The following is a 27907-nucleotide window of genomic DNA, read 5'->3' on the forward strand; positions in this document are numbered from 1 at the left end:
CAATTTTCAACCGCAATAAAGGAGGGATGTTTAGTTTCAACTCTTTGTTTCTTTGTCTGTTTCACTCGTCTGTGTGTCTTTGTCTGGCTCACGTGCTGCAACACACCGCCCTCCTCCGCCTACTCGTCCTTCCCCTCCTCTCCGCCGCCTATTTCTGTGACCCGCAGGTGCCCTCCCTCGTCGGAGCATCCCTCCTGAGTTTTGCCTTTTGTTGTTCCCATACAGGATCTCTTTGTCGGGGTTTGCAAACAGCCAGCTTGGAGTTATTTCCAAACGTTTGTGCTAATGAGAGCGGCCCATCCAGGTGGGGGCACGTTGAGTGGGGCGCTGTTAGAACGCTACACAGCCTGAGGAGATGTGACTGAGGTAGCACGGCTAAAGAAACAAAGGTTACTAAAGCTTGAATTCCAGAGTGCGTCTGTCCCAAGGTCTGCTGCTGTTTGTACGCCTCGCCTTTTGTTTCTGCAAACAAAGCAACCCTCGGCAATGGAGGAAACTCCAAAATAAAAAAGGCTACATGTAATAAAGGATTGACACATGTGTGCACTTCTCTTACATATTTCATCCACTCGCTAATGTTCCCAATTACTCCGTCAAACACTGCAGCCATTTTGCAGGCTTATTGAAATGCTAATGCCGCCACGTCAAAGTGAAAGTCTTTCATTCAGTGGCGTCTAAGTGGCTTTTTTCATGACGATTTACTCCGCTTTGGCAGGATAACACTAATGAGAGGGTTAAAGGTCGGCAGTATGTGTTTTTTACCTTTATCTCGCCTCATTATTCAGAAGAACAGGACTTGATTTGGTTTCCTATTATTCTCCTCCTGGCTGGCATGTATAGAATTCTCACGCTTGCATTTCTGATGAGCTTGTATGATTTGAGATATGCACTCAGGTGGCTTTGTGGCACCGACAGCAGGCCGTACGTGTAATAAAGAAAGATGTAATTAGGGCCGCCGGGCCGGATTGTCAGTCGTATTATTTTGGTTCTCTCTGGGCGGGGGGTGGGGAAATGCTGTTGCCGTAGATCTCAGTGTGTGTTATTTTTAATACGCTCACACACGCGCTGTTACAGTACTATCGCATCATTCCACTCTGCATCACCCCATCCACTCAGTGACTTGCTTCACTATGAAGCTTTTTATCTCAACACTTTGCAAAAGCCCAACATAGAAAACATTTACTCAGTAGTCCCTCCTTTATCATGATGTGATATATACATCACTATATTGACAGTTACTATGGTACCCATTATGTCATTGGATGCTCATATCACCTCCTACTTTGGTACGTGACAAACCCTCCCCCAAAAAAAACTATATTAGGAAAGCAGGAAGGGAACAAATGTAACAGTTACTGATTGTAAAAGTACCAGATGGAGGGGTAGGATTTAATAAGCTTTGCTTCTTCCTACTCCTTTTGGACATGTGGAACTGTGAACTGATTATGGGATGCATTCAGTTGTAATCTGATGCATGTTCAAATGAAATTAAACCATTACCATTTATCACACTTAATTGCTTCCAGACCCATTCATCCATTTTCTATGCTGCTTATCCTCACTAGAGTGGCGTGTATGCTGGAGCCTATACCGGCTGACTTTGGGCAAGAGGTGGGGAACACCCTGGTCTGGTCGTGGTTCCAGACCCAAGCGTGAATTTACACTACACTTTTCTACTTTGGCTCTTAACCAAGGCAGTCGCATCTTTCCCCTCTCCTTATCTCCCCAGCTTCGCTTGCTTCTTAAGTCTCGTTTAGTCTCGTCTTGTAGTTTCAGAAGAGTCTCTCTATGCACTGGTCTCCAAAAACCGAAATCATGGAATTGATCAACTGGTCTCTCCATGCAATTGACACGATCTTCTCGACGAGAAGCTCAGGTTCGGGGTAACCTGCCTGCCCTGACGGAACATTCACCGCCGGGTACGTGATGGACAGTTGGGGGAAGTGGAAGGTCATGTGCCTGGCGATTCTTTCCGTGGAGGACATGGAAGTCTACTTATTCGGAACCATGATATCAGGTCTGTTGCTCATTGGATCGGCCACTTTCCTGGTCTATCGCACAATTGGTATGATGGAGGCAGCTGATCAAGTTGGCCCACAGCTGCCCATCGTGAACCATCTGGTGGGCAAAACCGTTCACACTCTGACTGTGACTGCCAATCACAACAAGGATGCTATCTTGGAGAAGATTTCGGCTTTGCAAAGGCAATTGGATCGATTGGGAGACCAGAAAGGACATTAGGGGGTCCGTCTATTGGAATGTGGCTGCCCGAACTAACCCAAATAATATTCTTAATCTGGATTTTGGTGTCCCCCCACGTGAAAACAACTTCTCCCTAGAGATTGCTGCAGCGGGACGCTCTGACCCTCCATTGTTTCTTCATGGAAATCTTCTCTGGGCCCACCACGGGTGTCTCCATGGCAACTGCTGTTTAACGCAATGACACCCCGCGAACTGAGTTCCAAGATCGGGCTCCTGACAGGGGAAATGGGGGGCTTTACAGGTGGAATAAGTGAATCCCATGACATTGCATTATTAGCTGCCTCGTGCTAGCTGTCTTTCATTGTTTCAGCAACATCAGGAGAGTCAAGCATGCTCGCTTTTGTGTGACTGACAACTTTCTTAACCCGATCAGAGCTGTCCAACCTCTGTTTCACCCAGCGCTTCCCCCGCTTCACTAATTCTCCTAATCTGCTTCATATCTTGCCGTCTGGGTGCATCTGACCGCTCCCTATTCTCAGCCTCTCACCCGTTTCTCCCTTGTTGCAGTGGTGCGGGATTAGATAAATTCTACGTTATATAATCCTGTCAGCTCCTCATTAACGGCCGCTCCATTTCCCAGCGATAGGTTTCACATAAACAAGATTTCTATTTCGTACGAACCACAGAACCCTCGCTAGGACTCATCATTGGTGCACAAACGTGTGCTTGTGCTTATGTGACCTGATTTGTCTGCCACTTTACTTGGAATTGTATTATTCTGTCTGATGTGTTTACATGTTGAAAGAAACAGTATTTTTGCATCTTAGCTTGCAATGCCTTTATTACATCCTTGCATGGATAACAGGATGCATGGATATCTGGATGCATGGATATCAGAATGCATTGATATTAGGATGGATATCAGGATGCATGGATATGAGGATGCATGGATATCAGGATGCATGGATATGAGGATGCATGGATATGAGGATGCATGGATATCAGGATGGATATCAGGATGGATATCAGGATGGATATCAGGATGCATGGATATCAGGATGGATATCAGGATGGATATCAGGATGGATGGATATAGTATATACAGTATGTACAATATATACTGTATATACAGTATATACAATATATACAGTATGTACAGTATATACAGTAGTATATATACAGTTTATACCATAGCACAGTTTATACCGTAGTACAGTATATACAGTAGTACAGTATATACAGTAGTAGGTATCAGGGTGGATGGATATCAGGGTGGATGGATGATTATCAGGATGGATGGATATCAGGATGGATGGATACAGTATACAGTATATCCAATATGTACAGTATATCCAGAAGAGACAAAGCCTCATGAGGTGATAAATATACGAGTACGCTCCTCCATGCAAAACAGTAGAAGTCATAACAAACCACCCCCCCCCCCCCACCCCCCGCCTCAAGAGTTAATACTAGCCGAGCTCTATGGTTGAATGAATGGGCTTGACAAACATATGAAATATATACAAACAATATAATGTTACTGTACACGGTTGCCCATGCAAGCTTGGGATTTCATTTCCGGAATCAAACGTATTCCAACAAAGGAGTTTGGGGAGGAAAGGCACAGAATTGTGCTTCCTTGATAAGCAGCGTGTCTTCAGGAAGCCTGTGTGTGTTTTGTAAATCTCATGTGCCTGCTGCTGTATATTCATTTCTATGTGTGGCATCTTTACTTTTATTGGATTTGCTTGCTGCTCTTCATAATCTCTTATTTGCTTTACTGTACGCTTGCAAAACAGCTACACCTCCCATCGGGCTGCCTGTGTTAGTATGCCGGGATGCGTGTGGGAGTGTGTGCGTGTGCGGATGCACGTGTGTGTGCGTGTCTCCCCTCAGCCTGCCTGACCACCTACGATATTCATGGCCTGCACATATTGGATTGTTTGTGTAGCAGCTGTTTCTCCTGCAGCTTCCCGTCCCTTCAGACGGCGTTGCCGGAGGAGGGGTTGGCTGGGCGAAGGTGGGGGGGATAAATTGTGGGAACATGTTCAAGGATTTCATATCTGCTGGAATTGGCTGATGGCTGGGAGTTAAAGTTAGCTTCCATTATTGCTTCTCTTATTTATTAGTTTTAGCTTCATATTAGAGCCAAAAAAAGCTGCAATCACCAACCTCCACCTCCAGAGGAGGTTTTCTTTCAATCTCGTATTTCTGCTCAGTCTCAGGCCACAAAACAGGACATTTCTTCCATGATCTGACATTTCCCAATTAAAAATATTATGAGTTATAAGACGAGCTTTCCGACTGGGGGTGCATGATCATTATCAGGCAAATGTGACGGAATTATGACATTCATTCGCTTTTCCTCACGAGTGTCGCAGGAGGTGCTGGAGCCTATCCCAGCTGTCTTCGGGCGAGAGGCGGGGTACACCCTGGACTGGTGGCCAGCCAATCACAGGGCACATATAGACAAACAACCATTCACACTCACATTCATACCTATGGACAATTTGGAGTCGCCGATTAACCTAGCATGTTTTTGGAATGTGGGAGAAAACCGGAGTACCCGGAGAAAACCCACGCATGCACGGGGAGAACATGCAAACTCTTCCAGGAGAAACTCCTAGTAGAGGTGCTGCTCCTCCTCGTGGAGAGGCTCAGGCATATGCTGCACACCTCCCCGGGGGGGTGCTCAGGCCATGCCCGACTGGTAGGAGGCCTCAGGGAAGACCCACGCCACGCTGGTGAGACGATGTCCCTCACCTGGCCTGGGAAGACCTCGGGATCCTCAGAGAGGAGCTGGACGAAGCACTGGGGAGAGGGAGGTCTGACACATACCCCTCTGGATCAGGCCACAGGGATTATTTTTAAATGTCCAATGTTCTATTCTTCATGGGATGTCCCACACTGGGGACTTTCTTGACAGGCAGTAAGAAAAGAAAAGAATCCAAGTTAAAAACCATGGCGTGACATTTATGGTACGTTTATGCTAGTCGTAAAGACAGAGCCAAAGAACAGCCAGGTTGACGTGTTGTTTCCGACCACAGTCACTATCAATTGACCACCATCAGTTAGCAGAGTAGCTGTGTGGACGGTGACAGAAGCCCCCTGTGACCACCACAAGCAGCGATGGCGGGTGATAACGTGTCCATCTGGGAGGTTGGGTTTCTGTCTCTTTGGTCCAATCGGGTTTCGCTTTGCCAAGAGGATTATTGGATCTCTCCTGCAGTAGGCTCAGCCTCAAGAGGACTAACAAGTCAGGCGGATCCAGGGGAGCGAGGCCAAGGGCTATGGCTTTGAAGTGGGCGCTGAGATTCTCATCTGGGGGGGCGTCGGATTCAGGGAGTGAGGAGCAAAGCTGCAACCAAACTGGCAAGCTGGGTTGGTTTAGGAGGAGGAGCAACAACGACTTCACAGAAGGGAAAAGTGACGGGATATAAATCTTCACTGGGACATGGAAGATGAATAATTCTGCAATCACAGCATGTTGACGGGTTTTACAGCTGGGAATTTTATTAGCTCTGTTTATAATTCTACTTTAAGTGGAACACAGCATGGCGCAACGCTCTCATGTCATCCAACAGGCACAACAAGAGAAATGCTTTGTCTGCAAAAGGATAGACGGCAAATGAACGTATTCTACTCATCTAACCGACAAATCACTCAACTTGATGCGTCTTGTCCGCCTACGCGCTTATCCCATGGACAAGTTCTACTTCAAATCAGCAAGAATGTGGAAATGATGTCACATCTTCTAAAATATCGGATGGCTCTGATGTCATCCTTACATGTGCACTGGATCTGGGCCTCGCTCCTACGGTGTCGGTGATAGAAGCTGGAACTGATGGAGCTAAGCATTGCTAAGCTTTCACGCTATGACGGTATGACCGACTGAAGGCTTCGGGAATCACCAAGCGCTGTAGGTTGTATTCCTGGATGCTTGCATCATCATGTGTACATATTCCTGGCTTCTTACGTTACTTCACACTAGCAGAAACAAATGGAACCAGCCAAGGCTGCAGAGGCCAAAAGACGATGAAAAGAGTGAAAGCAGATGTGTAACCTGATTCGGAGAAGACAATATCAATATCATCAATCAGCAGGAACAGACAGATAGACGCACATTGTACATCCCAGTACTGCGATCGTCTCGCTTCCTTCCTGTCTGGAGTAACCTCCACCACGTTTTTGTGTCCCACTAGAATTCCTTTTATCATGTGACATGGTGCTGTTGGCGGGGATGGGACGGGGGCTGTTCAGGCAGCTGGTTCCCATCAGCACTCAGTCGACTGTGCTAGTCAGCCTGCCCCAAGCCGCCCAGAGGATCCGAGCAGCAGAACGTAGCGCTCAAATAGATGTCGGGGTCAGAATAGTTTCAATTCAGAGGTCGTGCCAATTTGTTCCTCCATATTGACAGCGCTTCATCAGGCATCTTGGGCCTGCTTGGCCAGCGTCACATTCAAATGTCCACATGGGGATGAATGGTGTTGCCGCCATCTGGGAGTGATTATGCCTTTTCCTCGCTGTTTCCTGTCTCCTCGCCCTCACACAGCACTGCTGTTCTGCCGTCTCTACGTTGGCCGAGGTCCCTTAGCCCCCACCCCCATGTAACCTAAGACCGGGACAGCTTTAGAGCTGTCACTCAAGTCCAGGCGCCTGCATTGAAGCCTCGGTCACAGCCGATTTTCTATGGCTGGTTTGCCTGCAAAAAGCGATTTTTCAGCCGCAGAGGTTCGTGGTCACGTCAAAGAAAATGATGCACGTGTTGCATCTTTGTGTGGCCTTCACAGGCCTGGGACGGGACAATATTATTTTTATCAGACAATAAATGAGAATGTACTGCCTGTGTCTGTTTTCCTGGTTTGGAGGCGGGAGAGAGGGTTCAGCACCCTGGTCCATAAAACAACGGCATGAACGGAGTGCAGTAATACAGGGTGGGAGTTTAATGTAGTGTAATGTAGTGGAATTTCAATTTAATGTCATCGAGTTTTCATATTTTTTCACTCTACCTTTCTTGAAAGTCATTTTAAAATCTTGTCTTGACTCGTTCTCGTAGACCCAATCTCGTTTATCGTCTCGTCTGGGGTAAAGGTTTTGTGGCAGCCATAGTAATTAGTGCGGCCAACACGTTTGGTTACTTCTTACGTGCTCCAAGCGTGTCAAGTGGTTGGTGGTTGGTGTTTTGCGGTACGGTGAGAGTGCATCAATAGCATGATATCGGGTATAGAAAGCTGCTTGGGTGCCTACAGCTTTGTTTGATATGTTGTTTATCCAACTGTATTTGTATTTATCAATGTATATGTGCCTATGCCTCCTCTGTTTGCTATGCCTCTATGTGTGTACATATATATTCATGTTTGATTCCTGTTGCAATGCTTACTGTTCTTTACGTCAGCGTATGTGACGCACACGCCTGTGTTGCATCTTTGTATGTGCAGCATGAGGTCACGGTTGGGGAATAAAGACCATCGACATGCTGACCAAGTCTTTAATGAAGCCTCGTTACATATATACATATACATATTTGTTCTTTTTTTATAAAACAGCATGTGGTGTTGCATGTGGTGTTGCAGAAGCTCTGTGGTAAAATACCTGCCAGTGACATACATCATATGCAGAACCCATCATGTTTCATGTATGGATCTTTGCAAACTTCATGCCAAGCCTGCATTGAATGTAAGGTCTTTACTTTTATTCCAGTTTTTCAGTTTTGAATGTAGTGACAGACTGAGCAGCCCCAGATTTTGTGCGTGGTACACATGTACGTAATTGGTGTACACCTAAACACTAGACCCTTGACACTAGACACCTAGACACTAGACCCTTGACACCTAGACACCTTGACCCTAGACACCTAAACACTAGACACTAGACACTAGCCCCTAGACACCTAGACACCTAGACACCTAGACACCTAGACCCTAGACACTTACACACTAGATCCTAGACACCTAGTGTGTCCAGCCTTTTGCGTTGTGATGGTTTTGTATTAGAGTCAGTCCTGCTGGTCTGAAATCAGCAGTTCTGCTTTTTTTTTTTTAGCTGTCTTTTGGTTTGGCAAATCACAATCATGGTTGGACGTTTTTGGAGCAACACAAGTTTTCTTTGTCTCGAGTTAAGATTTTGACGACAAGCAGATTTCCTTCTTTGCAGTAGAAAGGTGCTAATTTTAGCTTGCCACCGCTAGCAATTGGAACGCTCTCAAGCTGAGCATTTGGATCTGCCACGTGGTCAGCCTCCATGGAGCCTCCAGCCTGTTTGTCAATGGAGAGGTCAGGATTGCAGCCTCTGTAGACTGTAGACTTTAGTACATTATAGTGGATTATCTTCATCATCGTTGTGGCCCTCGGGTTGGTTCCACCACCAGGGCTACCGCTTATGGATTCAAATGGTCTGTTTTTGTTTTCCCACAGTTTTACGTGACGACTTCAGACAAAACCCAGTTGACGTCATGGTTGCCGTGGGCGAGCCTGCAGTGCTGGAGTGCCAGCCCCCCCGTGGTCATCCTGAGCCCACCATCTCCTGGAGGAAAAACGGTTTGACCATAAATGACCGAGAGGAACGCATCACAGTAAGATACTTTGACCTCAGATTCCTTTTCTTCTTCTTCTCACATTTATGTCAGACTAAACACTGATTAGCGTGTGTACGTCAACATGATAACTAATAAACTAATAAATTAATGAATACTACTAATGCTACGCTACTTCGAGTATTCGAACATCAGCTGGTGAGCTCCAGCGTGCCATGTTCATGAAACAGGACAAGACATCATTAGTATCACAGCACCCCATGGTGTCTCTTCACCGTGGGACAAAATCCAGCTCCCAACTAACCACATTGCTTGTTTGTTCAAAAATAATAATAATATTGTCACTGTGCTAAAAAGTCACATTTGGAGTCTGACGACCGACACATTTGGAGTCCGGAAAGGCGGATAATTTGGTGACAGCTGGGAATCCTGTGTAATCAGAGATGCGGGAAAAGTGGAAGAGTGGTAGGTTTGATAAGCGAGTCAAAAACGCTGGCATGGATTGGTGTGGTCGGTGTCAAGATGTCAAACTGAGGCCACTGAGATTTTACAGACTCCTTAGTGACACATCGATTAATCATTAACGGTGGCGAATGGCGTATTTTGGAAACACACAGCGAGCAGGCATAACATAAAAATAAAACAATATGGAACCAAAGTGTTCCATGTGTGGTCCATCCAGGGTGTGGTGTGGAAGTGACATCACTTCCTCCGACTGGGTTAGTTTTCCATGGAGAACAATGTAAAAAGAACATTAGTGCACACGGGGGAAAATGCCTTTCAATGTAATCCTTAGCACTTCAACTCAGCGCCAAGTAGGACCCAGCGCTGTCATGTGGACGTGATGTTCCAGCAGCAACGTTATGATTGCAGACCACGGTTCGTCCAGCGTCTGATGCCTTCCAGGCTGGAACCATCATGGTTGTACTAGTGTTGGCAAGGACACATGTAGTACACTGTATGTGTACACGGGCTGATGTCTTCCATCTTTCAAACTCATGCTGGTGGGCAGTGACAGGTAGAGTCCCTCTGGGGGGGTTATGATGGACAGAGCAGCTAGCTGTGATTTAAGAAGAGGCCCGGATCAGAACCAAGCAGAGGCTCCTCTGAGGCAAATACAAAGGCTGCTGTTTCCTTTGTAGTCTGTGCACACCCTCCTTTGTCCTCCCGAATCATCTTCTCTGTATGGAAATATGACTTTGCCGTGTGAGTTCACCTAAAAGACATCGTTGACTTTACAATGAAAATAGGAGTCCATCAAAAGTCATTCATGCCTCCCTGTGTGCATGAGAAAAAGTAAAGCCAGTGTTTGTTCTTTCCAACATTTCACAGGCTTTTCATGAACAGAAGTGTGATTTAGGGTTTTTAATTGTAACCCCCCCTCCCTGTATTCCCACACTCTGTTGTTTCTGCATGTGCGCTGTTAGGATGTCAAAGGCTGAGTAGTTATTCCTGCTGAGTAGTTTTACATGGAAGCTCAACAAACCACATTTCTTGCCACTCAAATTGCAGCTAAAAATGCAAGAATTAAAAAAACACGGACTCTTTAGTCAGCTGCTGAAATGTAGCGCAGCATCAAGCCGCAGGCGTTGTTGGCCAGAGACGGACAGTTGATGGATGTCATGGCATCGCAGCTCATTTGAAACCGTCTGAACATGGTCAGCAGTCTTAGTTCCCACAAAAATATGCCTAATCTTTTTATCCACGCTATCTTATTCCAATAGGGCATGGAGTACATTCTCAGCTAATTAATGGAATATTTACAGCAAAGGCTGAATGTCAGACACCAGGGCCGTACCTTATCGCTAACTGTATTAAGTGACGTGTGGTCAGCCCACACAGGGGCCCAGTCATGGTGAACAATGGACAACTAATAATGGTAACATCAAATAAATATGAACTGTTTTGATGGGTCAACGGTGGACGAGTGGTTAGCATGTAGGCCACACAGTCAGCAGAGGGGAAGACCTGGGTTGGATTCTCCGCTTAGAGTTTGCATGTTCTCCCCATGCATGCGGGGCTTTTCTCAGGTTTCCTCCCCCATTCCAAAAACATGTTAGCTTCATTGGCCACCCCAAATTGTCCATAGGTATGAATGTGGGTGGGAAGTCAGCTGGGATAGGCTCTAGCATCCCCCCACCCGAGTGAGGACAAGCGGCATAGAAAATGGATGGATGGATGTGGCCGATGTTGCAGAAACATTTCTCACACGGCTTGAGTTTCTATCATTATCCTTGCTAATCAGACAATATCATACACAGAAATGCCATCCGAAGAGACACTATGGATGGTGCTTGTCACTGCCGTTCTTCCATAGAGAGGAAAAGCCAGCAAATCAAATGCAGCTGGCCCTCGCAATATTGCGATTAATTATTGTTCCTGTGCTATGCATGCTTTTTAGACATGAATGGATAAATAAATGATGGCTGACTGTGGTCTATTATTAGTGCAAACATATTAAAATGCAACAGATATGTAGTACCTTGCACTTCAAGTAGCCAGCCATGGATGCTGAGTGAAAAAAGGTCCTTCTCACAGTCTGTGTGGAAGTGGTAAGCTTGTGGCTTCTTATTTATCCTTCTTCTACACTTTGAAACCCTTTTTTACATTTTGAAGGAATACATTTGAAGCTAACTGGTTTGCTTGACAGCTTGTAGTTGCGAAATCTGGTGTAAACAATGTGAGTGTTATTTTATGTCTTCTGGCATCTAATCATGTTGAAAACTATATTTAGAAAGTCATAAACAGGTTTTCTATGCTCTAAAAATATTCCATTTGTTAGCATTGACATAAATTGAATGGACCGGTTATGGAATCAGTGATCCGTGATAAAAAAGGACGACTCCACATGAAACATATTTTTCTGCTTTGCTGAAGAATGAATGAACTTGACTATACCATCAAAGTATTTGAACTTTTCCTGGAGAAGGAGGGTGCGTGTACTTCATGTACTTCATGTAGAAATAAAAGGTAACACCACAAGTATTTTTTTTTTACAACAGTGAATTATTCTCCTGTTTTCGTGCTATCCTCTTCATAGCATTAAAAAACCTCCAAAGGAGTCAGGTCCTCACCAGCCAGCAGAGACAATGCCTTCCTTTTCTGGTGGGTGTGTAGGGTACCGTGGGGTTGGGGTGGGGGGAGGGGGGGGGGCTGGAGAGGACTGCTGCTGTATGTGGTGGATCCATCCCTGCAGCATCACCTTAACGATGGAGCCGATACGCTGCCGAGTGGCCAGGTGCTGTTCGGCATGACACTTAACCTCTAACCTCTGACCTCTGGGTGAGAATTAGCAGGAGCTAAGGGGGCGGACTTGAATAATCGAACCCCGACAATGAAAAGCGAAAAGCTGATTTCTCGGTGAAGGTCGTCGATGGAAATGGTCTTGTGGTGTTAGTTGATGTATTATTGGAATATATCATTCATATGATAAAGACAGCTACTATGCCCTGGGGGGGCATGGGGCTGGGGGGGGGGGGGGGTAGCACCGCACGGCATGTTGATATGAGTACTGTGTAGTAAAGTTTCAAAGTTTGTTAAAAGCAAAGTGACTGACACAACATCAGAGGCGGGTCTCTACAAAGAGGCAGAGAATCTTTGTTCTCAGTCATGAATTATGTAATTAGAGAAGTGCTGACCTTTAGTAGAGAGAGACTGGAGGCAGTGCTCATTCCTGTGGTGCATACAGATGCACACAGGTACACCCATCACATGGGACACCGTCAAGTCAATCAATCTTTAAATGATGACACTAAGGTGTCATGAAGTGATTCAAATTGCAATGAAATACATAAATGTGCTGCTAAGCGTGTCATTACTTCAATAAAATTGCAACGAAACACACAAATGTGTTCCTAAATGTATCATTATTTCAATAAAATTGCAATGAAATACACAAATATTTTCAATCAATCAATCTTTAAATGATGACACTAAGCTGTCATGAAGTGGTTCAAATTGCAATGAAATACATAAATGTGCTACTGAATGTGTCGTTACTTCAATAAAATTGCAATGAAATACACAAATGTGTTCCTAAATGTATCATTACTTGAATAAAATTGCATTGAAATACGCAAATATTTTCCTAAATGTATCATTACTTTAATAAAATTGCATTGAAATACGCAAATATTTTACCTAAATGTATTATTACTTCAATAAAATTGCATTGAAATACGCAAATATTTACCTAGATGTATCATTACTTCAATAAAATTGCATTGAAATACGCAAATATTTTCCTAGATGTATCATTACTTCAATAAAATTGCATTGAAATACGCAAATATTTTCCTAAATGTATCATTACTTCAATAAAATTGCAATGAAACACAGAAATATTTACCTAAATGTATCATTACTTCAATAAAATTGCATTGAAATACGCAAAATTTTACCTAAATGTATTATTACTTCAATAAAATTGCATTGAAATACGCAAAATTTTACCTAAATGTATCATTACTTCAATAAAATTGCATTGAAATATGCAAAATTTTTCTAAATTAATCATTACTTCAATAAAATTGCAATGAAACACGGAAATATTTACCTAAATGTATCATTACTTCAATAAAATTGCATTGAAATACGCAAATATTTTCCTAAATTTATCATTACTTCAATAAAATTGCAATGAAACACACACATATTTACATAAATATATCATTACTTCAATAAAATTGCAATACAATATTGAGAGTGTATTAATTCCAGGAACAAATGGCATATTTACTATAGAATTCATTCGTTGTATTGAGGTTACGTCATTCCTTATGGAGTGTATGTATCTGTTCTCCCATGAAAATGTTCCTTGGCGTGTCGGGGGTACAAAGTCGTGGCGTAGTGACACATATGCAAATATATAGATATCAAATATCCGCTGTGTTTTCATTTAGATCCGCAGCGGCAAGCTGATGATCACCAACACCAGGAAGAGCGACGCCGGGAAGTACATCTGTGTCGGAACCAACATGGTGGGGGAGAGAGAGAGTGAAATCGCCGAGCTCACCGTGCTGGGTAAAATCAGCCGCTACCGTTCATTTGCACAAGTTTACAATCCACCGCTCCCCGTCGCGCCCGTCGCGCCACACCCTGATAACAAAACACGAACCCCACCGAAAACCACCTTAGCATCACAACTGCCCACTCTTCACAGCCAAGAGCCAGCTTCCACCCCCACAGCATTCCCCATCGGGGCTGAGCTCTTATCGGCATGGCAATGAGGTGACCTTGGTCAGCGTGCGGAGCCTCCATGCCGTCTGGTGCTCCATGAAGCTATTCGAGGCCGTGAGAATAATCCTGCTGAATGCACACAAAGGTCAACACGCTCCTGAATGCTATGCACCCTCACGACCTTGGAGATAGATGGCTCATAATTGCCAGACTCCTTCAAAGATAGAAATGACGATTGGGCGTTTTGGGAGTCAAGAAGCTATTTCTTGCAAAGAAGCATTCGTTGAAATCCTAAGCAGAGCCTCCAAAAGATGGAATCTGAATGGATTGAATGGGATTTAGTGTCAGGTATTCATCTTGTGATGGCAAAAGCAGAAAAGCGTTCAGACTTCTGAATAACTTCTTGAGGCTCATGGACCAAAAAAAGGATCTGTCAAGACACGGGAGCATCCTGGGGCCAAATGGGGGTCGAAAAGTTCCCAAATGGGGGAAGAAAATGCTATCAAAGTCCTCATCTCCTCAAAATCAAAATTGGGAATTCGGAATTAGCATCAAACATGGGACATTGAAAGGTGGAAGAAAGTTTTCCTCTCCCTTGACGGTCCTGATGGCTTCCAACGTTACAAGGAGATCCCACCTGAGATGTTCTCCACCATCATCATCCTTCAATGGAGCTTCACGTTGCGCGGGGGCGTCAAACGGTGAAGCATGCAGGTGGCATCCCCTGTGACTGAAGGCCCCGGTCTGTGTGGTAAGGGACTCAGTCTTTTGGACCATCCTGCGTTTTCCCCTCATCTAATTCCGATGGAGAAGATTTGGGGATGGATTTACAAAAATGGACATGAGTTCCAGGCAATGAAGCCATCTTCAGCAGCTGGAGCAACATTCCCACTAGCGTCCTGGAAGCAAAAACTGCTGGGATGAGTTTTATGCGGAAGAATTGAGCCCAACTCACCCAGGGCGGGGGTCCAACAAGAACAAACATTGTGGGTGTGGCATTTTGTCGATGTGTCCATGATTTCGGTGGGAAGGCGGGTGTGCCACTACTTTCAGGCTTCTGTAGATGCCTGGGGTTGAATTACTTTGCTTGATGCCCACCAGAGCGCCCGACCTTCCTAAAGCGGCCCAGCAGCGCTGTGGTGTTGGCGGACGGGCGTGTGGAGTTCCACTGTGCGGTTCAAGGAGATCCTGTTCCTACCGTCCGCTGGAGGAAAGAGGATTCTGACCTGCCGAAGGGAAGGTAATATTCATAGACCAAAGAAACACGGCAACTTCACCTTTTCATCACATGGTGCTTTTCTTCCCTCCTTTTTAGGTCGGAAATCCTGGAGGACCACACCTTGATTGTTCGCCAGGTGACCTCCTCAGATGAGGGTTCCTACACCTGCGTGGTGGAGAACATGGTTGGGAAGTCGGAAGCGTCTGCGACTCTCACTGTTCATGGTCAGTACGTCCTTTCCTTGCTGCCGCGTGTTTTGCAACACGTGTGATGTGGGCAACTTGTGCGACGCATGTGACATGGGCAACTCGTGCGCCACATGCGACGCGTGTGATGTGGGCAACTTGTACGACTCGTGCAACGTGTGTGACACGTGCGACGTGGGTAACTCATACAACACGTGCGACGCGTGTGATGTGGGCAACTCGTATGAGTTGTGCGACACGTGTGATGTGAGCAACTCGTCCGACTTGTGCAACGTGTGTGACACGTGCGATGTGGGTAACTCGTACGATGCGTGCGATGCGTGCGATGCGTGCGACGCGTGTGACGCGTGTGATGCGTGCGATGCGTGCAATGTGAGCAACTTGTACGACTCGTGCAACGCGTGTGATGTGGGCAACTCGTATGACTTGTGCGACGTGTGTGATGTGAGCAACTCGTGCAACGTGTGTGACACGTGCGACGTGGGTAACTCGTATGACACGTGCGACGTGTGTGATGTGAGCAACTCGTACGACTCGTGCAACGCGTGCGACGTGGGTAACTCGTATGATGCGTGCAACGCGTGTGAAATGGGCAACTCGTTTGACTTGAGCGACGCGTGTGATGTGAGCAACTCGTACGACTCGTGCAACGCGTGTGACACGTGCGACGTGGGTTACTCGTACGACGCGTGCGACGTGTGTGATGTGGGCAACTCCTATAACTTGTGCGATGCGTGTAATGTGAGCAACTCGTACGACTCGTGCAGCGTGTGTGACACGTGCGACGTGGGTAACTAGTGCGATGCGTGCGACGCGTGCGATGTGGGCAACTCATACGACTTGTACGACTCGTGCGACGCGTGTGATGTGGGCAACTCGTGTGATGTGGGCAACTCGTACAACTTGTATGACGTGTGCGTGTTAGGTGCGCTTCATGTAAGGCTGTGGTACGATTCACTCACCGGGGACGTACCTGTGTGGGGACTGTACGAGGCCCACTCACTTGACAACGTACACAAAATGCCAGTAGTCAGTGGGGAACAAACCTAGCTAACGCTAACCAAGCACCCCAACCTCAGTAACTACTGGACTTCATTTGAGATGCTGTAAGTGTGCGATATGAAGGGAAACCAAGTCAAATACTTCTATACTATATACTATACTATATACATCTATAATGTTTTGTACAATCTCAGAGAACTAATTGAAGTACATGGCAGCACATTTTAATTCCATATGACCTCACATGTGCGTATCAGTCATCACAACAGCTTTTCCTTATGGTCCTTTAGCTTTAGCTCTGTTTGGAAAAAGGTAAATAATGTTCACCTTGTTCGCTGAACATCAGGCTTCATACTTCCAACCCCCCCCCCCCCCCCCCCCCCCCCCCCCCCCCGCAGTGCCACCAGCGTTTGCCTTGCGCCCCAAGAACCAGGTGGCAGCAGTAGGCAGGACGGTCACCTTCCAGTGTGAAGCCAGCGGGAACCCACAGCCTGCTATCTTCTGGCAGAGGGAGGGCAGCGAGGTGAGACTCACCTTCAACCTCCCGCTAGTCCGAGAGTCAATAAAACAAACGTGTTTACTTCAACTGTCTCCACAGAGTCTGTTGTTCTCGGCACCGCAGCCCTTCAGCCGGGTGTCCGTCTCCCAGACGGGCAGTCTGACCATCACCGATGTTCAGCATTCTGACGGCGGGCTCTACAGCTGCCAGGCTCTCAACATCGCCGGCAGCGTTATTACCAAAGCACTGCTGGAGGTTATGGACCGTACGTACCCCCTCCTTGTTTCGTCCACCAACCACATACTTATTTGCCGCAGGGTCTGTGAGGGACGCTCTTCTTGTGGAAGATGTTTGTTCTAGGAGATATTTGAGGAGACGGTTATATGCAGGGGTCTCTAACACATTTCTCAACATTTATCATATCATTTTAGTTGCACATTACTAACAGACACCAAAAAGCATCCGGTGTCTTCCTTATTGTTACATTTGTGTTCCTAACTGCGTCACAAGCTCACCTTCATAAATTATTGCCACCCCACTAGGTGTCGCCACCCCCATCTTTAACTTTATATAAAATGTAATTAAAAAAACATAAAAAATGGAAAACTTATCAGTAATTGGTCATTTTGTGAGAATAAATCACGAGTTGAAATATCAAAATAAAAGACATTATTTTGAAAAGGAGGGCTGCACAGCGGTCAAGCGGTTAGCGCGCAGGCCTCACAGCTAGGAGACCAGGGTTCAATTCCACCCTCAGGCCTCGCCCCGTGCATGCGTGGCTTTTCTCTGGGTACTCCGGTTTCCTCCCCCATTACAAAAACATGCTAGGTAAAAAAACCAGGAAGGGTGGTAAAACAGGAGCTGCGAAAAGCGAAAGTAAATCAAGACATGGAAATGTGCCTCTACCAGTGGTGACACCGCAGCAACGTCTACAAGCCTTCGATGCCATGACCTGCGTGTTCACGTTTGCAGGTCTATCTGCGTTTGTTCAAATTCGAGATGAATACCAAAAATGGCTTGCGGCCGTGTCGCAGATATTCCAAGGCTCCTCCTCTTCATTCGTAGTATTCATGCAGCAGCATTAAAAGGAGAATGGCAGGCATCTGCTCTATGAAATCTGGCAAAGGTAATAGGAATAAAAAAATGGGGTGGGTGTTTTCATTTGGCTGTGATCTATTAGCACTCTACTCTCCCTCCATCCCACCACATCACTTTCATCCCCATTTTCAGGGTTGCATTTGTATGGAAATAACCAGGCGCTATTACCTCTGGTGCTTTTCAGGCCGCGTTTCCATCAACTTTTTTGGCTAGTCTATTTATTTAGAGCCCATGTCCCATTTCAGCGGGCTTTCACATGCGAGCTGGAGAGTGGAGAGGGTCCTGTTATCTTAGTAAGCTGCCTCCATCGGTACCTACTGTCCAATGAATGATTAGTTGCTCTGCTGGAGGGGATAAGTTGATTTCTTTTTCCTTGACTGGCTGCACAGCCGCCCATTGTTGTCTTGCTTTGGAAACTTTGCTGTCCATATCTTTAACATCTTCACATCTGTTTTTCATTTGGTGGCAGCATTTCATTACGATGACCTTTTTGCCTCTCCGAATAATTCACCTGGCCATCATGTCAGAGTTTTCAAATGTATAGCATGCTCAGACCATATTAAACACCGTACAGTTTTTGATGTTCATTCTTTCCAAAAACAATTATAGAATAATATTGATCCAAGTAAGGGATTCCTGACAAATATGAACATGAAATAAGACTATGATACAAACCAGTGCAGAATAGAGTGGAGCCCTGGTCAGCCGCATCAGTCGGATCAAGAAGGTCCGACTTGAGCAGAAACGTACTCTAAGTCAATCCCGTTTCCCAGAAGAAATAATGGAAATGCACTTAATCCGTTCCAGGATGCCAGAAATGTTAACTTTGTGTTAACAAAGAGAGACGAGATGACATTTGAACATTACTTTTGAGAGTACAGTAAAAAATCAATCTGCTAAGTTCATTTCTACTACATAACACTTGTCCGGACTCTGTGTGTATGATAACGGCACTGCCTCCAGCCACTGAGAAAAAGACACTGTATGACAAGGGGCTCACTCTGTGCACGCCGTTGTTCGTTGTTCTATGGAACAAGCGTGCTAAGATGCTGAAAGCAGTGCACAGAGTGAACCTTCTTCCTGCCTGTTTGGAGGCAAGAGGCGAGGAAAACAGACACCTGTGCACATGGCCATCTATTGATTATCAATTTCATCTTCATTTATTGATAAGTCATATAAAACCGTCCCAGGCCCACAAGAACTTTTTTAACAAATGAAAAAAATACATATCTATGTAAATTTATATCTTTCAACATAACAAAAAAGATAACTTGCCAATGTTAGCAATGCTACCATGCTAGCTGTTAGCATGCTAACAACTAATGTGATTTCCTATGAAAATGGCTTAAATGTGAAAATGCTAACATTAGCATAAAAACAATGTAAACTGTTAGCATTTTACCACCTGACATCAAAACACTGTCAATGTATGTTTATAAATAATCAAATATCTAACATGCTAACATGACAACACTGTCCAATTTGAAGAGTAAAACATCTACCATGCTAAGGTGTAGCATTCAGACATGCAGGCCGCGAATGCATTTTCACCACGACTTCCGTAGAAAACCTGAAGCTTAATATCAAATATATCAAAAGCTGACTGTCCAGTGACATAAACGAGGCCTCCTTGCTTTTGTTTCTTTCAGCGGGCTCGGAGCAGCTTCCCCCTGTAATTAGACAGGGCCCTGTCAATCAGACGGTTCCTGTGGACAGCACGGTGGCGTTGAGTTGCCAAGCGTCCGGCACGCCTCCTCCTACGGTCCTCTGGAAGAAGGACGGCGCAGTGCTGTCACCGACAGACTCTCGTTTGTCCATAACAGACACTGGCTCGTTGGAGATTCGCTACGCAAAGGTAGGAAGCCAAGTGATGTATTCATAACATTGCTAATGGTGGGCTAGCTAATATTGGATATTTCCTGTGGGTCCCCTCAGCTCGGAGATACCGGCTTCTATACTTGTGTTGCTTCCAGTCCCAATGGAGAGGCATCCTGGACAGCACACTTACAAGTGGAGGGTAAGCTGGCTGAAAGGGACTGTAACAAAATATATACAGTATGAAGATCAATGGCTAGCATACGTTAGCCAAACTTAAAAGAACAGAAGGGACAAAAACATGTTGACAGTAATCCCTCGTTTATTGTGGTTAAACGGTTGTAGATCCGACTGTGATAAGTGACCTTCCGCAAAGTAGGACTCCTTATTTATAAAGAGATTATTTTTGTAGTGAACTTCTTTGTACTAAACTTTTCTAGTAACCTTTTGAGTAACCTTTTTTTCAACGTTACTTGAACCCTCTAAATGTGAATGATATCTTATATGAAGTGTCTGCAGTGATGCGGACTGTGTTCCTACCCTCACCTATGGTCATGGGCATTGGGTAGTGCCCCAAAGCACAAACCGGCAGGGACAGGTGGACCAAATGAGTACCCATTACGTCATTGTATGGTCATATCACCTCATACTTCAGTATGTGACAAAAAATTAAAATTAAAATTAAAATTAAAATTAAAATTAAAATTAAAATTAAAATTAAAATTAAAATTAAAATTAAAATTAAAATTAAAATTAAAATTAAAATTAAAATTAAAATTAAAATTAAAATTAAAATTAAAATTAAAATTAAAAAAACTTAAATTATATTAGGAAAGCAGGAAGTGAACAAATGTAACAGTTACTGATTGTAAAAGTACCAGATGGACGGGTAGGATTTAATAAACTTTGCTTCTTCCTACTCCTTTTGGACATGTGGAACTGGGAACTGATTATGGGATGCATTCAATTGTAATCTGATGCATGTTCAAATGAAATAAAACCATTACTATTACCATTAATGCATTTATTTGCATTTGTGTGTCCCAGAGTTTGGGGTCATTGTCCAGACCAGTGTACCTTCAGGCCCCAACATGATTCCTGGTGCCCCGACCAAACCGGACATTACTGACATCAGCCCCAATTCTGTCACTCTGTCATGGAAACCCAGCCCCAATGGAGGTGCCCCACCCACGTCATACGTCATTGAGGCATTCAGGTGAGATGGGACGTTCTCAGAAGGTTTTTGTCACCGCTTTCAAGCCTGCTGAGATGAAGCCTATCGTTTCTCCTGCAGTCATACGTTAGGAAGCAGATGGGTGACGCTAGCTGACCACGTGAAGATGCAGACCTTTGTCCTGAACAACTTGAAGGCTGGAACTGTCTACCTGTTTATGGTCAGGGCGGTCAGTGAATATGGCCTCAGTGACCCCAGCACCATCTCCGACTCAGTCCGAACACTCGGTCAGTGGAAACTCTGGATGTCACTGGTTGGCTGCATTTTGACTGTAACTGGTTTCCACAGCCGTGGGGGAGGTCTGATTTCCAGTTTAGTCAATTTTATCTGCAGTTTTAGATTGAACATAAACATTGTCAAGTTACGGTTAGAGATGCGGCTGCACGGCGACCGAGTGGTTAGCGCGCTGGCCACACAGCTAGGAGACCGGTGTTCAATTCCACCCTCGGCCATCTCTGTGTGGAGTTTGCATGTTCTCCCCGTGCATGCGTGGGTTTTCTCCGGGTACTCCGGTTTCCCACATTCCAAAAACATGTTAGCTTCATTGGCCACTCCAAATTGTGGAGTGGCCCCCGCGACCCTTCTGAGGATAAGCGGTAGAAAATGAATGAATGAATGAATGAATGAGTTAGAGATGAAGGATATATTTTTTATCCAAAGCGATGACATTCTGCTTCTCAAGTCTGTGAAATGCTTCTGTTATGAAAGCTATTTTTTATGATAACAAATTTAGTGTTATGACATCATAATGACCTCATATCGACCCAACAGCTATCTTGCACCCCTAGTTATAATATTTCAAAAAATCATAATATAAATCATTGTAAATTAATACATTTTGACAAATTTGTTTTTATTCCTTTTAAATGTAAAAATGTATTATGTTTTTAATAATGAAAAACAAACAAAATATATGTTCATAAATCATAACAAACAAAAATAATATATATGTATTTCTTTGCATCTTTTGTACCACCAGACAGTACCTCCACTGTGCTGGGAACGGATCCTCGTCACATCCAGAGGGAGCTGTGGGATGTGGTGATCCATCTAAACACACCCATTGTCCTGTCCTCCTCTGCAGTGCGGGTGCACTGGTTGGTGAGTGAACTTTACTGGTTGGTGAGTTAGCTTTACTGGTTGGTGAGTGAACTTTACTGGTTGGTGTGTGAGCTTAACCAGTTGGTGAGTTAGCTTTACTGGTTGGTGAGTGAACTTTACTGGTTGGTGTGTGAGCTTAACCAGTTGGTGAGTGAACTTTACTGGTTGGTGAGTGAACTTTACTGGTTGGTGAGTGAACTTTACTGGTTGGTGTGTGAGCTTAACCAGTTGGTGAGTGAGCTTTACTGGTTGGTGAGTTAGCTTAACCGGTTGGTGAGTGAGCTTTACCGGTTGGTGAGTGCGTTTTACTGGTTGCTGAGGGCGCTTTACTGGTTGGTGAGTGAGCTTTACTGGTTGTTGAGTGAGCTTTACTGGTTGGTGAGTGAGCTTTACTGGTTGGTGAGGGAGCTTTACTGGTTGGCGAGGGAGCTTTACTGGTTGGCGAGTGAACTTCACTGGTTGGTGAGGGAGCTTTACTGGCTGGCGAGTGAACTTCACTGGTTGGTGAGGGAGCTTTACTGGTTGGTGGGTGTGCCTAACTGGTTGGTGAGTGAGCTTAACCAGTTGGTGAGTGAGCTTTACTGGTTGGTGAGTGAGTTTTACTGGTTGGTGAGGAAGCTTTACTGGTTGGTGTGTGAGCTTAACCGGTTGGTGAGTGAGCTTTACCGGTTGGTGAGTGCGTTTTACTGGTTGCTGAGGGAGCTTTACTGGTTGGTGAGTGAGCTTTACTGGTTGTTGAGTGAGCTTTACTGGTTGGTGAGTGAGCTTTACTGGTTGGTGAGGGAGCTTTACTGGTTGGCGAGGGAGCTTTACTGGTTGGGGAGTGAACTTCACTGGTTGGTGAGGGAGCTTTACTGGCTGGCAAGTGAACTTCACTGGTTGGTGAGGGAGCTTTACTGGTTGGTGGGTGTGCCTAACTGGTTGGTGAGTGAGCCTAACCAGTTGGTGAGTGAGCTTTACTGGTTGGTGAGTGAGTTTTACTGGTTGGTGAGGAAGCTTTACTGGTTGGTGTGTGAGCTTAACCAGTTGGTGAGTTAGCTTAACCGGTTGGTGAGTGAGCTTTACCGGTTGGTGAGTGCTTTTACTGGTTGCTGAGGGAGCTTTACTGGTTGGTGAGTGAGCTTTACTGGTTGTTGAGTGAGCTTTACTGGTTGGTGAGTGAGGTTTACTGGTTGGTGAGGGAGCTTTACTGGTTGGCGAGGGAGCTTTACTGGTTGGCGAGTGAACTTCACTGGTTGGTGAGGGAGCTTTACTGGTTGGTGAGTGTGCTTTACTGGTTGGTGAGGGAGTTATACTGGTTGGTGAGTGAGCTTCACGGACATTTGGACAAATCTTCAGACAATTTGTGCTTGGTTAGAGGATTCGGATGTGAAGAACAGCGGCAAAGAGCTTTTAGGTTTTTGAGGAGACTTTGTATGTGGCCTCTTCAGTTACCATGGTTACGCTTTTGTCATCAGTGGGCACCAGTCAGCATGAAAAAAATCACCAGCAATGAACCTCAGCACGTGACTGCGTGGTCAATTTCTATCATCATAATTTGTTATTGTATGACGTTTACTATATTTCAAGTAAAGGTACAGGCTTGTGCAGCTATGCAGGAATCATACTGTAAGTGGATTCTTACGTTAAGTGAATTGCATGCTATTTTCTATTTAATCAAGAAATCAGTATGGTCGCTCCAGTTCTTCATTGGCTACTCTAAAACAAATAATGTCAGCCTTCCGTGTTTGTAGTCACGTAGCAGACTATTTTATTTGTTTCCCATACCCTCTCAGCAAAATGCCAAGAAATGAGTTCAGCATCCAAACATGCAAAGCTGTAAGGACAGCTAGGAGAGTGAAATCAGGAGATCCATTCCATAAAGATCTACTGTATCTGTGCATTGATGTTCTTTCTGCTTGCGGTGGGACTGATGTGTGCTTTCTTCGCACCAGGTGGAGCATCAGTCGCCGTACATCCAAGGCTACAAGTTGCTGTACCGGCCCTCGGCTGAACACGGCCAGCCCGAGGGGCAGTGGAGTGTCCTGGAGGTCCGTGCCCCGCAGAAGGAAGGCGTGGTGGTCGGTCAGCTCAAGAGGGGCGCCATCTATGAGTTCAAAGTGCGTCCCTTTTTTGACGAGTTCCAGGGAGCCGACAGCGAGGTCAAGGTGATCAGAACGCTGGAAGAAGGTGAATTTCTAACCTGTACTTTGCTAAGGTAGTCTGGAACACCCGTGCCCACGGATGAGAAGGTTCTAAGAGCTTCCTGCAAACTGGTTTTCGTAGGATTCGAAATGATTGGCAGAAATATGTCAGGGTTATTGTTTGGCCAAACAACTTGCACCTCACACTCCCTGATTCAGTCTCTGTGAAGGATGGATAATGCTTCATTTTACAGTTGGGACACTATAGACAGATTCCATCATCCAACCATCATGGTACACCTGTTTGTGTTTTCTAAATACGCTTTTTGACATTATTAGAGCCCTCTAGGCGTGGAATAACACCCCTACAGGCCCATTAGCCAATATAGTTGACATGATAAGAGAAAACAATACAAATCAAACATAATGTACTCTGACACAGGTTAGCATCCTTGTTCTTCTTGTTTTACTTTCTGTTCTCTACAGGCTTTACTGTACATCCTGAAGTGTCATCAATGTAACATTATTGCCACCTAGTGACCAGTGTGTAATACTACATATCGCAACGTCTTTGAACGTGTCTTCTGAATGTCTACTATCGGTATTTTACTTCTTTTAGCTGTTTGTGCTTCAAATGCTTCATTTAGGCCGCCAGAAACACATCACGTAGGTGTGTCCCATTAGATGCATTCCTAGCTGCCTCTTTTCACCTCTTTTTATGTCTTGAATTGGCACAGGAAAGAGAAAGACACGCGTTCAAGTCTCACATAAAGGCTTGTGGATGATGGGTAGAACTTTGCCTTGAAATGTCCATGTGTGCCCCTGGATTGCAGCCCCCAGAGGAGCACCCCAGGGTGTGGCAGTAACAAAGAGGGATGCCAATGGCACTGAGGTCCTCATATCGTGGAAAGCACCGCCCATCCCAGATGAGGTCGGGGTCATCCAGGAGTACAAGGTGGGAAAAGCAGTCTATCGCACCCCCCCAGCCCTCAGCATTCCATTCCAAGTCTAACGTGTCGCTTTAGACGCCACTTTGGCTGTGGGATTCGTCCCCTAGGTAACCGCTGTCATCTCCTCTCTTCCTGGCAGATCTGGTGCCTGGGTAATGAGACTCGCTATCACGTCAACCAGTCCGTCGACGCCTCCACCTTCTCTTTGCTCATTCCCGGTCTGGCACTGGGGATTCGCTACGGAGTGGAGGTCGCCGCTAGCAACGGTGGCGGCCCTGGGGTCAAGAGTGAGGTCGTGTTCTTCCAGTTAGGTGAGAGTATGCAATGAGAAAGTGGGACTGTATTCTACCTTAGCACAGGAAAATGTTAGGACAATCAACGTCACGGCTGAGGTGGGGGTCCCCTGGGGGTCCCCAGAAGACGTCAGCTGGTGCAGCAGCTTGAGAAAAATAAAGACAAGTGCATTTTACAAAGCTAACCTAACTAACATACATTACACATCTAAAAATACAGTGTCACAGTTTATTAGATCTATTTTCCATACCAAAATGATATGTTCGTGCCTTTTTAACCTTGTATTTTATTGAAATGACCAACATTTATTCCCGCTCATTAAACATATATGGTGCAGCTACACCTGCCTCTTTTTCTGCTGTACACCCTTGGAAGCGTATCAAGCAAAAACAGCACCAACAATAAATCATTCAGCTCAACACGGCCATAAGGGTAATTACACAGAAGTCATCAATAGCTGTCATTGATTCAATCGTATTGCTATCAAAATAGGTAGCGTTCCACATCCAGTTGGCTATTCAACATTACAAAGAGAATATAAACCAATGATAATACAGCCGAAGTTAAGCCAACACATGAAGACTAAATTCATCCTAAAACAATAACAACAACGAGAAGTGTAGAAATACACATTTCCCTAATGCAGTTCATGGCGACACCGCCAAAAAATGCAATGAGGACTTTTGGTGTATGCATATGCTTCTTATTACGCTGACTTACAGCATTTACTTCTTATTGCGCTGACTTACATTATTGGATCAGGAATTTGAATCATGAGGAAGAAGAATGGAGTTCCATGGAAACCACGATGCTGACTGCTTCCGGATTTCATCAAGAGGGTCAGCTGACTGATGTCATGTGACATTTGCAACTGGGGTGTCCAAAGCGGGGCCTGTGGGCCCTTCGGGGCACATTCTAAAAAAAACATTCTTAAACGAAAACAGTAAAAAAAAAAGGCATCATTGTAGTAGCATGAAGTTGGAATATTAAGAAAAAAAAAATATATATATATACATATATATATTATATGTAAATAATGTAATTTTTGGAAAATTAGGTTGCGGAAAATAATAATAACATAAAATAATAATGTATAATGAAGTCAAAATATTATGGGATACAAGAAGAAAATTTACGAGAAGGAAGCAGAAAATAAATAAAATCAACAGTAGAAACATATGTCTTTCAAAAACAAGTGTAATTTTATGAGAATAAAGCCTACATATTCAGACAAAATTTGCATTCTAATAAGGGAAATGTGAAAATTGTACGAATGTGGAAATATAATGCAATTTTAGTAGCATAAAGTGGAAATATTGTTGTAACATTAAGTTGCATTGTGATAAGAAACAAATTTTTTTTTTTGGAAAATTAGGTTGGGTGAAAAAGTCTAAATAATCTGTGAATAAAGTCATAATTACCAGAAGAAAATTTAGAAGAAAAAAATGGAAAAAGTTGGAAAATGCAACAAAAAACCCCAAATAAATAAAACAGTGTGTGGCCCTGGCTGGGCAAAGGTAGGCCACCCCCGGCTTACAGTACGGGGAATTGAGCCAAATGTCATGGACAGCCATGACACAAGAGGATGAGGCGTCAAAGGAGCCATGCTCATATTTCTCATATTTGTCATATTTAGCATATCTTCCATTCACATTGGAATCTATATTTTGCCTCCTAGACTCTGCCGGCCACATGATGGATCTGAGTGGAGAAAAGGACGCATTGTCACACATTTCTGACGTGGTCAAGCAACCGGCGTTTATTGCGGGCATTGGCGCCACCTGCTGGATGGTCCTCATGATTTTCAGCGTGTGGCTGTACCGACACCGGAAGAAGAGAAGCGGCCTCAGCAGCACCTACACCGGCATCCGGAAAGGTATTATGCACATCAATGTCTTTCCCTATGCATTCATTCTTGGGGTTGGGTGCTTTTACAAACACTTATTGGTCTGAAAAGCAATATGATCTTCTCATTAGCCTCCAGATGGAATGAGATGCTGCAAAGACGTTTCAAGGATGACCTTTAGATGTTTTATCATGTTCAGACTGCAGTGTTTGGCCCGTCAACCTGCCACCACCTTTGTTGTTAAATGTCCCCTATTAACCTTTCCATGTCAGGGACAGACGGTGATGATTGATAGTGTGTTTTTAGCTCTTAGTCGACATTGGACTGATGAGATCTTATCAATATGGTGGATAGCAGCAGCAAGGGGATGAAAGAACATCATGGAACTTCTTTTTCTTCTCTGTTCACACAGTGCCCTCCTTCACCTTCACGCCAGCAGGTAAGCACGCCATATGGGCCTCCTCTGCTAGAAATAATACACCACGTACGCCAAGTCTGGCCATCACTCTACGGGAGGGTGTGATAGACGTGTAATAAACGTGTAATAAACGTATCATTTAAGAAAGAAAACAACAGCAAAGGTGGAAACAGCTGCAGTACGACAGGAA

At 44.8% G+C, this 27907-nt stretch overlaps 1 protein-coding gene across 5 annotated transcripts in view; it reads left to right on the plus strand.

Annotated features, from left to right (window-relative positions):
* The window catches only part of LOC131132694 (roundabout homolog 1-like), a 111784-nt gene that overhangs the window by 73645 nt on the left and 10232 nt on the right, over positions 1–27907 (plus strand). For 4 of the 5 annotated variants that reach the window (XM_058078553.1, XM_058078554.1, XM_058078555.1 and 1 more), the window contains 16 exons: positions 8616–8773; positions 13636–13756; positions 15014–15152; positions 15228–15355; positions 16738–16862; positions 16938–17103; positions 19586–19791; positions 19872–19953; positions 20799–20967; positions 21046–21212; positions 21965–22086; positions 24021–24255; positions 25043–25164; positions 25299–25470; positions 27132–27329; positions 27712–27738. In XM_058078553.1, coding sequence (XP_057934536.1) covers positions 8616–8773; positions 13636–13756; positions 15014–15152; positions 15228–15355; positions 16738–16862; positions 16938–17103; positions 19586–19791; positions 19872–19953; positions 20799–20967; positions 21046–21212; positions 21965–22086; positions 24021–24255; positions 25043–25164; positions 25299–25470; positions 27132–27329; positions 27712–27738 — 2337 coding nt within the window. Of the gene's footprint in view, positions 1–8303; positions 8475–8615; positions 8774–13635; positions 13757–15013; positions 15153–15227; positions 15356–16737; positions 16863–16937; positions 17104–19585; positions 19792–19871; positions 19954–20798; positions 20968–21045; positions 21213–21964; positions 22087–24020; positions 24256–25042; positions 25165–25298; positions 25471–27131; positions 27330–27711; positions 27739–27907 lie in introns of those variants that run through there. The other variant, XM_058078557.1, reaches the window with a different exon arrangement.

Source organism: Doryrhamphus excisus, chromosome 7 (assembly GCF_030265055.1).
Source record: "Doryrhamphus excisus isolate RoL2022-K1 chromosome 7, RoL_Dexc_1.0, whole genome shotgun sequence".
Taxonomy (NCBI): Eukaryota; Metazoa; Chordata; class Actinopteri; order Syngnathiformes; family Syngnathidae; genus Doryrhamphus; species Doryrhamphus excisus.